General features: G+C 40.1%; 1 protein-coding gene across 1 annotated transcript in view; it reads left to right on the top strand.

Annotated features, from left to right (window-relative positions):
- Window positions 1-18,441, top strand: part of LOC125933736 (phosphatidylinositol 3,4,5-trisphosphate 3-phosphatase TPTE2-like) — a 116,099-nt gene that overhangs the window by 93,195 nt on the left and 4,463 nt on the right. Inside the window, exons 16-17 of the mRNA XM_049646857.1 lie at window positions 259-364; window positions 16,347-16,438. Of these exons, the coding sequence (XP_049502814.1) occupies window positions 259-364; window positions 16,347-16,438 (198 nt within the window). The remainder of the gene's footprint in view (window positions 1-258; window positions 365-16,346; window positions 16,439-18,441) is intronic.

The raw sequence follows: 18,441 nt of genomic DNA, 5'->3' as shown, positions 1-18,441 counted from the left end.
GCAACACCTGGCTCCTTTCTTGTTACTTCCCCACAGCACTGAGTTCGGTATTTTTTTTTTTAGGGTAGATATTGAGTCGTAAGGCAGCGACCATGAAAATGCTTAGTTCTCTAATGACACCCAACAAATGTTTCTTTAGTGAATGACTGGCCTTAAGTTCTGTGTTAAAAAAAAAAAAAAGAAAGAAAGAAAGAAAGAAAAATCGGGAAGGCGTAGTTTTTCATCTCCACTTAAATTGAGGCTTCTGTTATTTTGCAGAGTAGATATGTTGGATATTTTGCGGATGTGAAAAATATCTACAACTTGAATCTCCCTGCCAGAAAAACACTCAAGATAAAAAAAATCGTTATTTATTCAATTCACGGTAAGTGCTTTACATACAGTTGGAGAATTGGGCAGGAGGGGGCGATGTTCTTCGTTTTCAAGTGCAGGAGGGTTGCTCCTAGCTATCTGTACCGAAAATCCTAACTCATGGCTGTCCTCTCATGCATCCTTACATAGGCACCCCTCCCCCAGGAAGAGCCCAAGAGCCCTTTCATGTCCTCTCTTTTCCTTTCCCACCACCAACTAGGGGGCCCCCTCCCCTTCCCTTTTCTCCTGTTCTCATTGCTGCTTTGGCCTCGGCTGGGGGCAGACTTTTCAGAATAGGATCTCTGATGGAGAAGACAGGAAGGGCCCATGAGCCCTGGAGACCACTTCGTCCTCATATCCACCTTTAGCTCAGGGTGCATCTCGGCAGAGGCACCCTTGTGTCATTTTCTCACATGTTCCTTTCAGAAACCCTCGTCTCATCACAGTGGTTTCTCCCTCTCCCCTCCTTCCTCCATCCATAGCCCTCTCCCCCCAGCAACTCAAGATGTCTTCATACGTCTTCAATACCCAAAGACATCTGAAATGCCCAAACAACAAATGAATTTTGTTGCCACAAATTCTTTTTTATGAATAACTACCGAGTGCCTGCTTTGGGCCAGGTCCCATGCTAGTGTTTCCTTGCCCTTAAGAAGGAGAGGAATGAGTACATGTAGATAAAAAGCTGGCCACAGTGTTGGGGACACACAGAGACTGGGCCCTGGCTGTCTACATGAACACAGAAAGAGTTGGGAGAACCCTGGGCGCTATGGGGGTGTCTTACCAGTTATTACTGGAAGTAAAAATCCTTATAAATTTTTAAAAAACTGACTCTTCGCCTTCTTCAAGAATGTCAGGAGAGACTGGGATCCACCATCACCCCGGGGAGGAGGGAGAATTGGTCAGACTGTCCATCTCTGGGGCTTGAGAAAGGGAGAAGAGGAGCAGGGAGGAATTGTCCTCATGGCTCTCTTTCTACATGACCCACCTCACTTCCTGCACTGCTCACAGGGGAGGGGGCAGAGCAGGGCCCCCTCGGTGGGGACAGGGATGGGGCGTCATTCTCGCTGCCATTGGTGCAGCAGGGGGCAATGCTCTGGCTCCCCAAAGTCAGATTGTGGACCATGTGGAGGTGCTGGGTCTCTCATGGTTGGTACAGTGTCAGGGCATTGGTAACCATCCAGACAGCCTAGTATTTTTAGCCTTCTGGGGAGTCACACAAAATAAGATCTAGACTTTTTTTTTTTAACATTTCATCCAATTATTCAGAAATAAAAGAATCCTTTAAAATATATTTTAAAAACTGCAGAGTCAAAAAATTACAGTTCATTAAAGTACAAAATGCTCTTTTCCAATTATTTATGTGTCCCTTCCTCCCCACCGCACACATGGAGGTGGTGGTGAGGAATTTTAACGGATCACCCCAAACAGATCGCATAGGTTTCTGGCTTGCGAAAACAAGTGTCAACCCAGTAGCATTTGTTTCTGTGGGAAATTTGAGTCTAGGTTTCCAAACAAGCATTGTGCAGGCGGACCCTTGAAACACAGCCTGTTCTAGCAGAAGGCTGCCTATGTATATAAATGAGCAACTGTTTGTGAAAAGGTTTTGCAGACTGCAAAGTCCCCTGCGGAGTCCATCAGGACTGTTTCAGGGGCTGTGTGTGAATTAGGAGGGACGGGGTTGCAGCGGATCCTAATGGCTGACCTCAGAACACCACGGCTGTGAGACCTCCCCAGGGTAGAACCAGGCTTTTGCAACAGGTGTTAGAAGGTGGGGGACAGCAGCGCTTTGCTCCGTTCCCTTTCTACATTCAGTGGGGTCCTGGAGAAAGAGTAAACTGCTTTATTCTACAGCCGGAGAAGCAACACAGTCGGCCATAGGAGCAGTTTCTTCCACTGAGAAATATAAACCCAATGATAAAACCAACTCAGTGGCATGAGAGCCAGGATTGTATCTGCGTGTATATTCTGCTTCAGTTTCCTCTTTGTTAATGAGACCAATAGTATCTATACAAACCTCCGTATTAAACAGGCAAATAGGCATTCAGTCCAGTGGAGTTTTAATATATTTTTCTAATATGAATAGTGAGAGTGGGAATAGTTTCTCAAAATTCTAAGCTTAAAAATGTTTTAGGGGCTCCTGGGTGGCTCAGTCGGTTAAGTGTCTGACTCCTGATTTTGGCTCAGGTCATGATCTCATGGTTTGTGAGTTCGAGCCCCACCTCGGGCTCTGCACTGACAACTCAGAGCCTGCCTGGGATTCTGTCTCTTCCTCTCTCTCTGTCCCTCCCCCATGTGCGCTCCCTCTCTCTAAGTAAATATTTTTAAAAATTATAAAGGTTTTAAATAAGTTCTACAATTTCATGTTTCTCAGTCTGATATGATATCCTAAGACTGTGATTTCTCTGTTCATATTTTAAATTTTAGATAAGATCTGTGGAAACGTTGTGTAGTTAAAACTGTAAGGCACAGATGTGGAGAACAAAGGAACTGACCCAAATGTAGGAGCTCTGCAGGGGAAAAGTGGTAGAGAATTTCATGGGTTTCGTTTGCTCGTCTTGGGCTAACATGAAATGGATTATAAACGTCCAGTTTGAGATGCCTCATGTAGACTTCCAAAGTTGCACCTTAGCAGTTGTTTAGTACAACGTGGGCCCAGGCTTGCAAAGCTGACTTAAGAAGGCCCACATGGTAAGTTAACATTCTTTCTGCACCCATGTAGATAATCAGGCCACAGCTAATGACACCAGCCTTCTTTTGTTGTTTTTCTGTTTTATTTCTCTTATCATCCTCCACCTGTCCTTCAAGCCCTATCTTCTAGGCTAAGAAGTTCTGTTAGCCCTTGGGGGTGGAGACTCTTGGTGCCCCATCAGCATCCCCTTGGATCCCCTCTAACATCTCTGTGCTCCCACCCCCAGCGTCCACTCCCTTTGCTGTAATCTTCAGAGAAATACCACTGGAGCCAATTCACCCATACGGAACCCAAAATGCCTGAGAGTGACACCACCCTGTTGGGCAGCCCATAGCCATTTAGCAGGTGTACAAAAACCTAACTCTATTGCTTCAAAGTGTGACAAATTCGGCAGTACAATTTACACTAAAGAATTCCCCATGGATCAAGCTGAATCTGTTGCTTGAAATCCCACCCTTCCTTGGCTCTTAGGAGTTCCTCCTAGGAACACTTCCTTTGTAAATCACTAGCACCTTAATGGTTGGCTCAGGGTCTGCTTCTAGGAGAACTCGAACTATGGGTGGCCATTTGCTTATTATTAAGGTGTATTTATAACACTATAGTCTAAGTCAGGGGATATAGCCTATATTGCAAACTGCATAAGGACAGAGACCATTATCCATTCATCTTTGAATCCCCCAGGCCATGACACATAGGTGGAGCTTGGTAAATCTCTGTTGTCTTGAACTAGGATGTCTCTGGCATGTCTCACTACACCATCTCCCTCACCATCCACTTCTCTGATTTTATCCCTTCCTCTCTGTCCCTCCATAAATTAGCTCCAGCAACATTGGCTTTCATTTTTGTTGTTGTTGTTGTTGCCATTCTTTTATAGTAACAGTTCTTGGACTTCTACATGTTGTCTCTCCTTATTTTTATAAACTTTTTCTTGGGGCTCCTGGTTGGTTCAGTCAGTAGAGCATGTGACGTTTGATGTTGGGGTTGTAAATTCAAGCCCCACATTGGGTATGGAGATTACTTAAAAATAAAATATTTAAAAAAATTTTTAATGTTTATTTTTGAAGGAGAGAGAGGGGCAGAGAGAGAGGAAGCCACAGAATCCGAAGCAGGCTCCAGGCTCTGAGCTATCAGCACAGAGCCTGACATGGGGCTCGAACTCACAATCAGTGAGATCATGACCCGAGGGAAGTCGGTCGCCCAACGGACCGAGCCACCCAGGCGCCCCCAAAATAAAATTTTTTAAAACAAACTCTTTTTATTGAAGTATATTTGACACAAAATGTTAGTTTTAGACATATGACCTAGTGATTTGATGAGTCTGTATGTTATGTTCACAAGTGTAGCAACTGTCCAACATCATACACATACAGTATCACTCAATTTCCTAATGCTGTACCTTTTATCCCCATGACCTATTCATTACATAGCTGGAAGCCTTTCTCTCCCACTCTCCTTCACCTAATTCACCTCACCACTTGCTTCCCCTTTGGCAACCATCAGTTCTCTATTTTTACAGGTCTGGTTCTGCTTTTTTTGTTTGTGCATTTGTTTGTTTTACTTTTTAGATTCCACGTATAAGTAAGACCATATGGTATTTGTCCTTTTTTGTCTGACTTCTTTCATTTAGCATAATACCCTCTAAGTCCATCCATGTTCTCGCAAATGGCAAAATCTCCTTCTTTTTATGGCTAATATTCCATTGTATTTATATACCACTTCTTTATTCATTCGTCTATCAGTGGACACTTGAGTAGCTTCCATATCTTGGCTATTATAATGCTGCAATAAACATAGAGGTGCAGATATCTTTTCAAATTACTGTTTTTGTTTTCTTTGGATAGATTCCTGGTAGTGCAATTACTGGATCATATGGTATTTGCATTTTTCATTTCTTGAGGAACGTCAATACGGTTTTCTGCAGTGGCTGCACCAATTTACGTCCCAACTAGTGGTGCACAAGTGTTCCTCATTCACCACATCGTTGCCAACACTTGTTATTTCTTGTCTTTTTTATTGTAGCCATCCTGACAGGTGTTAAGTGATATCTCATTGTGGTTTTGATTTACATTTCTGTCATGGTTAGTGACGTTGGGTATCTTTTCATGTGTATGTCCTCTTTGGAAAATGTCTATTCAGGTGCCCTGCCCACCTTTAAATTGGATTTATTTTTTGGTGTTGAGTTTTATAAGTTCTTTATATTTGGATATTAACTCCTTATATACCATTTGAAAATATTTCCTCCCACTCAGGAGGTTGCCTTTTCAATTTGTTGGTGGTTTCCTTGACTGTGCAAAAGCTTACTTTAGAGAAGTCCCAATAGCTTATCGTTCCTTTCGTTTCCCATACTGGAGGAGACAAATCTAGAAAAATGGTGCTAAGGCCGATGTCAACCTGAAAGGAAAAAAACCTGCAATCGAGAATACGCTACTCAGCAAGTCCACCATTCATAAGGAGAGAGAAAAAATTTCCCAAACAAAAGTTAAAGGAGTTCATTACCACTAAACCAGCCTTACAAGACGTGTTAAAAGGAACTTTTTGAGTGGAAAGAAAAGACCATAATCAGAAGTAAGAAAATTATGACAGGAAAAAAATTCACAGGGAAGTGCAAACATATAATAAAAGCAGTAGATTAATCATAAAACCAGTATAGAGGTTAAAGCATAAACACACTAAAATCAATTATGTCTACAAAAATCAGCCAAGGGATTTGTGAAATAAAAGGATATAAAGTATGACATCATGTGCATAAAACATGGTTGGTACAAAGTAAAAATTTATTGCTTTTAGAATGTGTTCAAACTTAAGCAACCATAAACTTAATATAGACTGCTCTGTGTATAACATGTGTATATATGAGCTTAATGGTACTCATAAATCAAAAACTTGCAATAGAAATGCAAAAAATAGAAACAAATCCAAGCATAACACTAAAGAAAACCATAAAACCACAAGGGAAGAGAGCAAGAGAAGAACAGGGAAAAACTACAAAAACACAACCATAAAACAAGTAACACAATGGCAATAAGTATATACCTAATGATAATTACTTTAAATGGAGTAAATGCTCCAATCAAAAGACATGGGGCGATTGAATGGTTAAGAAAGCAAGACCCAGCTATATGCTGCCTACAAGAGACTCACTTCAGACCTAAGACACATACAGACTGAAAGTAAATAGATGGAAATCTACTCCTGAAATCATTATCGCACTATATGCTAACTTGGATATAAATTTTAAAAAAAGAAAGTAAATAGATGGAAAAATACTTACCATGCAAATAGAAGAAAGAAATCTGGGGTCATAATACTTAGACAAAATAAATTTTAAAACAAAGATGGTAACTAGAGACAAGGACATTAAATGATAAAGGAACAATCCAACAAGAGGATATAACTGTAAATATGCACCCAACATGGAAGCATCTAAATACAAAAAGCAGCTACTAACAGATCTAAAGAAAGAAACTGATGGTAACACAAAAATAGTAGGGGATTTTACAGCCCATTTACATCAATGGATAGATCATCCAGGAAGAAAATCAACAAGGAAATAGGACCAGATGGACCTAATATATAACAGGACATTCCATCCCCAAACAGCAGAATACACATTATTTTCGAGTGTACATGGAACATTCTCCAGAATAGATCACATGTTAGGCTATAAAACAAAGCTCAATAAATTCAAAAAGACTGGAATCCTATCATACATCTTTTATGACCACAATGGTATGAAACTAGAAATCAATCACAAGAAAAAACTTAACACAAATACATGGAGGCTAAATAATATGCTACTATCAATAAATGGGTCAACCAAGAAATGAAAGAGGAAATCAAAAAATGGAGACAAATGAAAATGAAAACACAACAATCCAAAATCTTACAGATGCAGCAAAAGCTGTTCTAAGAGGGAAGATTGTGGCAATACAAGTCACCTCCAGAGCAAGAAAAATCTCGAGATAAAAATAGAACTACCCTACAACCCAGCAATTGCACTACTAGGTATTTATCCAAGGGATACAGGTATGCTGTTTCGAAGGGGCACATGCACCCCAATGTACAGCCAATGCATATGCACAGCCAAAGTATGGAAAGAGCCCAAATGTCCATCGATGGATGAATGGATAAAGAAGATGTGGTATATATATACAATGGGGTATTACTCGGCATTCAAAAAGAATGAAATCTTGCCATTTGCAACTAAGTGGATGGAACTAGAGGGTATTATGCTAAGCGAAATTAGTTAGAGAAAGACAAATACCCTATGACTTCACTCATATGAGGACTTTAAGATACAGATGTACATAGGGGAAAGGAAGCAAAAATAATACCAAAACAGGGAGGGGGACAAAACATAAGAGACTCTTAAATACGGAGAACAAACAGAAGGTTGCTGGAGGGGTTATGGGAGGGGGGATAGGCTAAATGGGTAAGGAGCATTAAGGAATCTACTCCAGAAATGATTGTTGTGCTACATGCAACATGGATGTAAATTTACATGTATGTAAATTAAAAAATTAATTTAAAAAAATCTCAAGAAACCTAACCTTATAACTAAATGAGTTGGAAGAAGAGGAATAAAGCCCAAAGCTAGTCGAAGGAAAGATATAATAAAGATTACAACAAAAATAAATGATACATAAACTAAAAACACAATAGAACAGATCATTGAAACCAGGAGCTGGCTCTTTGAAAAGACAAAAAAAATTACAAATTTTAGCCACACATTTCAAAAAAAGGAGAGAGGACTCAAAATCATAAATTAAAGAGAAATAACAGACACCACAGAAATACAAAAGATTATAAGAGAATATTATGAAAAATTAAATGCTGACAAATCGGACAACCTAGAAGAAATGGATAAATTCATAGAAACATACAGTCTTCTAAAATTGAATCAGGAACAAATAGAAGATTTGAACAGACCAATTACTAGCAATGAAATTGAATCAGTAATCAAAAAACTTCCAACAAACAAAAGTCCAGGACCAGATGACATCACAGGTGAATTCTACCAAACATTTAAAGAAGAGCTAATACCTATTATCCTCAAAGCATTCCAAAAAGTAGAAGAGGGAAAGTTTCCAAAATCATTCCAAGAGTCCAGTATTATCCTGATACCAAAATGAGATAAAGATATTACCAAAGGGGCGCCTGGGTGGCTCGGTCGGTTAAGCGTCCGACTTCGGCTCAGGTCATGATCTCACGGTCCGTGGGTTCGAGCCCCGCGTCGGGCTCTGTGCTGACAGCTCAGAGCCTGGAGCCTGTTTCAGATTCTGTGTCTCCCTCTCTCTGTGACCCTCCCCCGTTCATGCTCTGTCTCTCTCTGTCTCAAAAATAAACGTTAAAAAAAAAAAAAAGATATTACCAAAGAAGAAGAAGAAGAGGAGGGAGAAAGAAAGAAAGAGAGAAAGAGAGAAAGAGAGAGAGAGAGAGAGAGAAAGAAAGAAAGAAAACTGCAGGCCAATATCTCTGATGAACATAGATGTAAAAATCCTCAAAAAATATTAGCAAACTGAATCCAACAATACATTAAAAAAAAACATTCATGGGGCGCCTGGGTGGCGCAGTCGGTTAAGCGTCCGACTTCAGCCAGGTCACGATCTCGCGGTCCGTGAGTTCGAGCCCCGCGTCGGGCTCTGGGCTGATGGCTCAGAGCCTGGAGCCTGTTTCCGATTCTGTGTCTCCCTCTCTCTCTGACCCTCCCCCGTTCATGCTCTGTCTCTCTCTGTCCCAAAAATAAATAAAAAACGTTGGGAAAAAAAAAAAAAAAAAACAAAAACATTCATCATCATCCATTCCAGGGATACAAGGGTGGTTCAGTATTTTCAAATGAATCAACAGTGACACATCACATTAACAAGAGAAAGTATAAAAACCATATGATCATTTCAATAGATGCAGAAAAAGCACTTGACAAAATACAACATCCTTTCGTGATAAAAATTCTCAAGGGTTAGAGGGAACATACCTCAACATAATAAAGGCCATACATAAAAAACTCACAGCTAACATCATCCTCAATGTTAAAAACCAAGAGCTTTTCCTCTAAGATCAGTAACAAGACGAAGATGTCTACTACTATCACTACTTTTATTCATCATACTATTGGAAGTCCTGGCCACAGCAGTCGGACAAGAAAAATAAATAAAAGGCATTCAAATTGGTAAGAAGGAAGTAAAGCTGTCCCTATTGGCAGATGCCATGATACTATATAAAGTCCTTCAGCAAAAACTTCCAGAACTGATAATTCAATAAAGTCACAGGATACCAAATTAACATAGAGAAATGTGTTGCATTTCTATACACTAATAATGAAGTAGCAGAAAGAGAAATTAAGAAAAACAACCCCATTGTTAAAATTTTAAATTATTAAAATGTCCATACTACCTAAAGCAATCCACAGATTTAACGCAAACCCTATCAAAATACCAACAACATTTTTCACAGAAATAGAACAAATAATCCTAAAATTCACATGGAACCACAAAAGACCCCAAATAGCCAAAGCAATCTTGACAAAGAACACTGAAGCTGGGAGTATCACAATCCCAGATTTCAAGATATACTAAGTTGTAGTCATCATAACAGTATGGTGCTGTCACCAAAATAGAAACATCAATGGAACAGAATAATTAGCCCCAAAATAAACCCACCCTTTTATGGTCAATTAATCTAGGACAAACGAGGCAAGAATATACAATAGGAAAAAGACAGTCTCTTTAACAAATGATACTGGGAAAACTGGACAGCTACATACAAAGGAGTGAAACTCTACCACTTTCTTACACCATACACACAAACTCAGATGATTAAAGACCTAAATGTGTGGGGCGCCCGGGGGAAGGAGTCGGTTAAGCGTCCGACTTCAGCTCAGGTCACGATCTCGCGGTCCGCGAGTTCGAGCCCCGCGTCGGGCTCTGGGCTGATGGCTCAGAGCCTGGAGCCTGCTTCCGATTCTGTGTCTCCCTCTCTCTCTGCCCCTCCCCCGTTCATGCTCTGTCTCTCTCTGTCTCAAAAATAAATAAACGTTAAAAAAAAAAAATTAAAATAAATAAATAAATAAATAAAAGACCTAAATGTGAGACCTGAAACCATAAAATTCATAGAAGAGAGTATAGGCAGTAATTTCTTTAACATAGCCATAGCAACATTTTTTTAGATATGTCTCCTAAGGTAAGGGAAGTAAAAGCAAAATTAAACTATGGTACTACACCAAAAGGAAAAGCTTTTTTGCACAATGAAGGAATCCATTAACCAAATGAAAAGACAACCTACTGAATAGGAGAGGATATTTGTAAATGATCTGATAAGGGGCTAATACCCAGAATATATAAAGAACATACACAACTAGGGGCACCTGGGTGACTCAGTTGGTTAAGCATCTGACTCTTGATCTTAGCTCAGGTCATGATCTCATGATTCATGAGACTGAGCCTGACATCCAGCTCTGCACTGACAGTATGGAGCCTGCTTGGGATTCTCTCTCTCCCTCTCCGCCTCCCCACTGCTCACTTGTGTGTGCGTGCTCTCTCCCTCTCTCTCTCTCTTTCAAAATAAATAAACATGAAAACATTTTTTAAAAAGAACATCTACAACTCAACACCAAAAAGCTAAGTATCAGACTAAAAAATGGGCAGAGGACCTGAATAGACATTTTTCCAAAAAAGACCTACTACACATGGCCAACAGACACATGAAAAGATGTTCAACATCACTAGTCATCAAGGAAATATGAATTAGAACCACAATGACCTATAGCTTCACACATATCAAAATGGCTAGAATCAAGAACACAAGAAATAACAAGTGCTGTTGAGGAACTGGAGAAGGAAGAGCCTTCATACATTATTGGTGGGAACGCAAATTGGTGCAGGCACTGTGGAAACTATCCTCAAAAAATTAAAAATAGAATTATCATATGATCCAGTAATTTTACTGGGTATTTACCCAAAAATATTAAAACCCTAATTTGAAAAGATATAGGCAGCACCTGGGTGGCTTAGTCAGTTAAGCATCCAACTCTTGATTTCAACTCAGGTCATGATCTCACAGTTCATGGGATCGAGCCCCGTGTCAGTCTTCATGCTGACAGCATGGAGCTTGCTTGGGATTCTCTCCCTCTCTCTCCCTCTCAAGTAAACTTATGTTTACATATATATATACACACACACATATATATATATACACTTATGTGTATATATATACACACACATCTTTTATGTATATATGTATCTTTTATGTATATATACAAGTCTTTATATATGTATACATATGTATACTTACATTTATAAATAAGTAAACTTATTTATATACATATGCATATCTTATATACATATATACACATATACTTATATACATGTACATATACTTTTTTATGTATATACATACACATATCTTTTATGTATATATATACATACACACATATCTTTTATGTATATATACACACATCTTTTATGTATATGTATATACATACCCACATATGTATATATGTGTGTATATACATCTTTCATGTATATACATACACACATACGTATACACACACACACATCCTTATATTTATTGCAGCATTATTTACTATGGCCATTATACGGAAGCAACTAAAGTGTTCATCAACTGATGAATGGATAAAGGTAGTGTGTGTATATATATATATATATATATATGAATATTAAGCCATAAAAAATGAAATCTTGCCATTTGAGCGTGAATGGACCTAGAGGGTATATTGTTAAGTGCAATAATTCAATCAGAGAAAGACAAACACCATATGATCTCATTCATAAATGCAATTTAAGAAACAGAACAACAACCAAAAGAACCAGACTCTTAAATACAAAGAATAAACTGGTGGTTGCCAGAGGGGAAAAGGGGTGGGGTAAAGAATATTAATAGAACCCTGACCTTGATGAGCACTAAGTAACGTATAGAACCCTTAGTCATTATATTGTACACCCAAAACAAATATAATACTGTATATTAATTATACTTGACTAAATAAAGTGCCCAGAGTTAAGCCCTCTGGTCATAAAAACTTGTTAAGCCAGCTGGTTTTCAAAGCCAAACGTTACAGGGACTCATCTTCCCAGTGCAGGCCCTCTGTGCCTGCGGTGGGGTCTGATTTTCTTGCCTAAGCTCGTGGTTCCCTCCTGTTTATGGTTAGCCTTGCCGGGACAGTTCTCAACTGTCTCCCCTTCTAACCTTTTCGACGTGGCCTCCTCTCTACTGTGGAAAGTCTGTCCTGCCAGTGTTTGGGTCATTTTCATAGTTGCACTGATGTGGCTGTTACCTCAGTGTGTTTGTGGACGAGGTTAACTCAGGATCCTCCTACCCTGCCATCTTCCCAGCAACGAAAAACAATCATGATTTTTATCCTCCTTTTGCTAAAGCGGTGTACCATGTTGACGGAGTTGAAAATATGCAACCATCCCTGCGTCCCCAGAATAAATCCCACTGACTGTGGTAGATAATCCTTTTCATGTATTGTTGAATGTGGTTTGCTCATATTTTGTTGAGTTTCAGGTGTATGTTCATCAGGAAGGTTGGCCTGTAGTTTTTTTTTCATAGTGACTTCTGTCTGGTTTTGGTGTAAGTAATGCTGGCCTTGTAGAATATATTTGGAGGTTTTCCTTCCTCTTCTATTTTTGGGGATAGTTTGCAGAGAATAGGTATTAACTCTTCTTTAAATGTTTAGAATTTACCTGTGAATCCATCTGGTCCCGGGCTTTAGTTTAAGAGTTGTTTGATTACTGATTCAGCTTCATTACTAGTAATTGGTCTGTTCAGATTTCCTATTTTTTCCTGACTCAGTGTTGGAAACACCAGCTTTCTTTTGGAATAAGAATAACCTTCCTTTGAGATTGTTATGATCAAAACAGAAGGGGGATGGGGAGACTGTCAGAAGAAAGGGTGAAAGAATTTGAAATGAGAGTAAATTGTCTAGTGGACGCTTCTGGGATTATCTCCACCTCTCATGGTCTTTAAGCTATTTTGTAACTGTAAGTTGTAGAAAACTGGTCATGCTGCAAATAATTTTTGTACTTAAAAATGCAAATTAGTTGTGTCCGGTGGAATGCAATGGATTATTGAGCCATTTTGTATTTATTTGTAAATTCATGTCATCAGCCCTTATCCGCCTATAAATGTACAGTACTTTATTATTTTTTAAACATTTTTAATGCTTTTTATTTTTATTTTTGAGAGACAGAGAGAGACAGCATGAGTGGGGGAGGAGCAGAAAGAGAGGGAGACCCAGAATCCGGGGCAGAATCCGAGCTGTCAGCACAGAGCCCGACACGGGCCGAACCCACAAACTGTGAGATCATCACCTGAGCTGAAGTCGGACGCCTAACCCACTGAGCCACCCAGGCACCCCTATTTTTTATTTATTTTTTTAATGTTTATTCATTTTTTTTTTAATTTTTTTTCAACGTTTTTTATTTATTTTTGGGACAGAGAGAGACAGAGCATGAACGGGGGAGGGGCAGAGAGAGAGGGAGACCCAGAATCGGAAACAGGCTCCAGGCTCAGAGCCATCAGCCCAGAGCCTGATGCGGGGCTCGAACTCACGGACCGCGAGATCGTGACCTGGCTGAAGTCGGACGCTTAACCGACTGCGCCACCCAGGCGCCCCTGTTTATTCATTTTTGAGGGAGAGACCAAGTGCGCGTGGGGTAGGGGCAGAGAGAGAGAGGGAGACACAGAACCCGATGTGGGGCTCAAACTCATGAACCCTAAGATCATGACCTGAGCCGAAGTTGGACCTTCAACTGACTGAGCTACCAGGTGCCCCAATGCGGTACTTTTTTAAATTTAAGTATAACGTACATTAGCTTATATTTGTTTCAGGTGTACAATATAATGATTTAACAATTTTATACATTACTCAGGGCTCATCAAGGTAAGTGTACTCTTAATCCCCTTTATTTCACCTCCCTTCTGCTAACCACCAATTTGTATTCAAGAGTCTGGTCTTTTCGGGCGCCTGGGTGGCGCAGTCGGTTAAGCGTCCGACTTCAGCCAGGTCACGATCTCGCGGTCCGTGAGTTCGAGCCCCGCGTCGGGCTCTGGGCTGATGGCTCGGAGCCTGGAGCCTGTTTCCGATTCTGTGTCTCCCTCTCTCTCTGCCCCTCCCCCGTTCATGCTCTGTCTCTCTCTGTCCCAAAAATAAATAAAAAAACGTTGAAAAAAAAAATTAAAAAAAAAAAAGAGTCTGGTCTTTTGTCTCTTTTTTTCTTTCATTTATCTTCTTAAATTTCACATATGAGTGGATTCATATGGTATTTGTCTTTCTGACCTATTTCACTTCACATTCTACTCTCTAGGTACATCCACATTGCTGCAAATGGCAAGATTTCATTCCTTTTTATGACTGAGCAACATTCATTCCATGGTATACATACACATCTTCATTATCCATGCATCTATCAATAGACACTTGGGTTGCCTCCATATATTGGCTATCGTAAATAATGCTGCAATAAACATAGGAGTGTACATATCTTTTCAAATTAGCATTTTTATATTCTTTGGGTAAATACCTAGAGTGAAATTACTGGACCATATGGTAATTCGATATTTCATTTTATGAGGAAATTCCATACTGTTTTTCCCAGTGGCTTGTGCAGTACTTTGAATGAGCTGTAACATTTTACTGGTTTCTTATTAATGAGTAAAATAAAATTTTTGACATGTATTAAAAAAATGCAAGGTAGATGGGGTGCCTGGGTGGCTCAGTCAGTTAAGCGTCCGACTTCGGCTCAGGTCATGATCTCACGGTTTGTGAGTTGGAGCCCCACATCGGGCTCTGTGCTGACAGCTCAGAGCCTGGAGCCTGCTTCGGATTCTGTGTCTCCCTCTCTCTCTGCCCCTCCCCTGCTCATGCTCTGTGTCTCTCCGTCTCTCAATAATAAATAAACGTTAAAAAAAAAAATGCAAGGTAGAGGACAGTGCTATGGGTATGCGTACAGGACAGTGTTATGATATGCAACGATTTCTGTAAAACAAAAGTGGGGAATAACATGTATTCATGTTTGCATATATATACATAAAAACTTCTGGGAGGGTATATATTCATATTTGATTATATATGCATAAAAAACATCTATTTGGAGTTGGAGAAATAAATGGGGGGGTGGATGAGACAGACTCTTCACTTCATGTCTTTTCTACCTTTTATATTGTGTAAATAGGGGTGCCTGGGTGGCTCAGTAGGTCAAGCATCTGACTCTTGATTTCGACTCAGGTCATGATCTCACGGTGCATGGGATTGAGCCCATCATGCTCTGCACTGACAGCATAAAGCCTACTTGAGATTATCTCTCTCCCTCTGTCTCTGCCCCTTCCCAACTCATGCTTGCTCTCTCTCCTTCAAAATAAACTTTAAAAGTTACATTGTGTAAATATGCTTCATTTTAAAAGTTTTAAATGTGTGGTAATCTAAGCTTAGAAAGCAAGTATTTCTCAATTCGTTTAGCTGTTCATTTCACTGATCTCCAGTTGGCATCAGTGGGAAGAGGTTCTCCAGCTGGAATGGGGCCAGGGGAAGACAGGCAAAGAAATGATGATGGTCTACTACAAATTAATAATGTGGGTTTGGTGGAAACAAAGCAAACATAATATGACCATCAAGAATGATCTATATATATATATATATATATATATATGACTTTGTTAGAATATTTTTTTGAGTTCTGTACCTTTATTTCTGTGCATATTTTTGTGACCTGCATGGGTAAAAGGAAAGCACTAAAAATTGAAGGCTTGAGAAACCAGCCCTTTTAGGAACTACTAAAAGAAGGTCCTCTGAATTGAATACAGGGAGAGAAACCATTTGTCTGTATATGTATACTGAACATCACAGGAATGTTTAGGTATAGCCATCCAGTATTTTCATGGCGACTGCCCTGGGAACTGGAGTTAAAGGACGGCAAGAGGAATTTAGGCTATTTATTATTAAGAAACAGTATTGGGTATCTGAAAAATGCAACCCATCAGCAGGAAAGGGTACAAGTCCCATTCCCTGATTTTTTTTTTTCTAGAAAGGTGAAATGAAAGAGAGAAAATTCTGTCTGAGAAGCCGAACTATATTTCTTTTTTTCCCCCCTCTCCAGCCTTATAAATTGGGCTTTGGGAGACAAAGTTGGGCTTGAAGCTTTGTCTTTTAAAGACAGAATTCACGCAAGACCCAAATGATTCAGTATTGACACACTGTGAGCTGGAATAATTTTCTTTCTAAACCATAATGTGAATTGGTAAGACATTTTGATCTTTGCTCTAACTGGCCTAATTTTATTTCATTCAGGTGTTGGAAAAGGCAATGGAAATGATCTAAAAGTACAAATAATATTGCACCGCAAAATCGTCTTTTTAAGTTCTGCTTCCAAAAATTGTTGGGTAAGAGCACGTAAACTGAAAATGCTGGCATTTGTTTTAATTCTCCACGTCAATCAGCATGTTGACCTCCCGGACCGTCACTCACCACAAAGAAAGACCATGCTGTTTTCTGGTTACCATCCAACTTGGCATCCCTGTGTTCAGACACAAGTCAGAGCACAAACTCCTTATTCAAAATAGTCTTTTCAGGGCGTTTTCCAAACTATCTTTTCAGTTCAGTGTGTTGCTTTGCCTTTCCCTTTTACACAAATGCCAAGCATGTTCCCAGGAATTTATCAGGGTTTTCGATTCATGTATCTGGTCATTTTTAGCTAAATAGTCTTCTTCTTGTCATTTTATAATATGGTACTGATTCTGAAATTATAAGCTTATAGGTGATTGGCATGCACACTAAAAAGATGGAGACATCAAGACTGTACCTCAAAAATATGATTCAGGGAATCTGGAATGGGGCTCAGGAGTCTCTCGAGTTAGCAATGTCCCAAGTGATTCTATCTCACATGTCCTGTGGGTCTGCACCTTCAAGAGTAACCCAAGTGGCTGGCTGGATGTAGCTCTCTGCCCAAAAGCAATGGGACCTGGTATGCCTAAGATCATCAACCCTTTCTGAATAAGAAACCTTCCTAGATCTAAGAAATATAAACTCTTAGAATTCTCTCGCAGGCTTGCCTCTATTCTATCACTTCTCCAGCACCACTCCTTCCCCTCTCCTCCACGGAAGGCCCTCGCCCAGTCCTGATCCTTGGCTTTCTGTTCTTACCTCTGTACGTACCCTACTCTTGGTTCTGCTCGTCCATTCCCCTGCCTTATATATTTTTTTCTTTCTTCCACTCCGCACATGTTTATGAGCACCTACCGGGACCCACAACATGGACGGTCTCTGCCCCAACAATCCAACCGTGTTTGTCAGTCCACGTTTGTCAAATGAGCTTTTCCTCTGCTTGCGCAACTGACACCAGAGTTCTCTCACTCAGGCCTTAAAATTTAGCAGTACCTTTGATTCTCTCTTTGCTGTGCCTGCACATCCAGTCAGTCACTAATTCCTGTTGATTGTACCCTTGGAATCTCTCTTCACTCTCTCCGTTCCTTTCTGTTCCTGTTGCCAACACCTCATTTGTTCATGCCCGGATTTCCACAACGGTCTCCCTACCTCTTCTTTCCCCTCACACAATGCAGTATATAGAGTCCTGCAATATGCAGGTATTTCATCGCTCCAACAGTGAAAAGCTGTAAGTAGAGAAGACACACGGCATGCCTGTAGTCAAAGCCAGTTAATATCTTTGGCTCAGCATTATCTGTAAAGATCACATACCAAGTGTTTTGAGGATTAGGTAATATATGTGAAGTTTCTTTGTGAGCGATAAATCGCTAAATAAGTGTTATATGTGATCATCATCAGGCCACTTTGTCACATAGGAAATGCCCCCCTCTCCATATTCTTCAACTTCATTCTTATTTCCCTGGCTCTTGAACCTTAGCCATAACATACCTGAGACCTGAGCTCACTTCCATCAGGTACTTGACCTGCAGACTCCATTCCAAGTAGAGTGGGTGTCCTCTGGCCCTTGGAACACAACACTCTTAATTTCTGCTTCATGTTTTTGCTGGTCTTTCCTCCCCCTCTCCCACACCACCCTGCCTCCACTGGATTCTCTTTTCAGTGCTCCTCACTTATGCAAATCCTTCCATGCCCAACTCTGTTTCTACCTTCTCTGTGAACCTTTCTCATTCTATGCTGCTTGTTAACCTCTCCAGAGTCTTCATCATCTAGCTTGACATGTAATTTATGCCATTCTGTTACCTCTTGTGTGTGTAGCTCCCTGAAGCATGCCTCGAGTCTGCACCTTCTTTTCTATTTTGCACAGGTACATAGACTTTTCTTATTGTGGGGGCCACTATTACACGAGGGTAATCAATAACAAAGAAATACTTAGTATAGCTTCAAGAAAGTCCTTCGTTCCAGAAACTTGGCCAATTCTTGGTCACTCCATCCAGCAGTCAGC

Source organism: Panthera uncia (assembly GCF_023721935.1).
Source record: "Panthera uncia isolate 11264 chromosome A1 unlocalized genomic scaffold, Puncia_PCG_1.0 HiC_scaffold_16, whole genome shotgun sequence".
NCBI classification, from domain to species: domain Eukaryota; kingdom Metazoa; phylum Chordata; class Mammalia; order Carnivora; family Felidae; genus Panthera; species Panthera uncia.
Note: the sequence above shows the minus strand (reverse complement) of the source record. Positions and strands in the feature narration are given on the sequence as shown.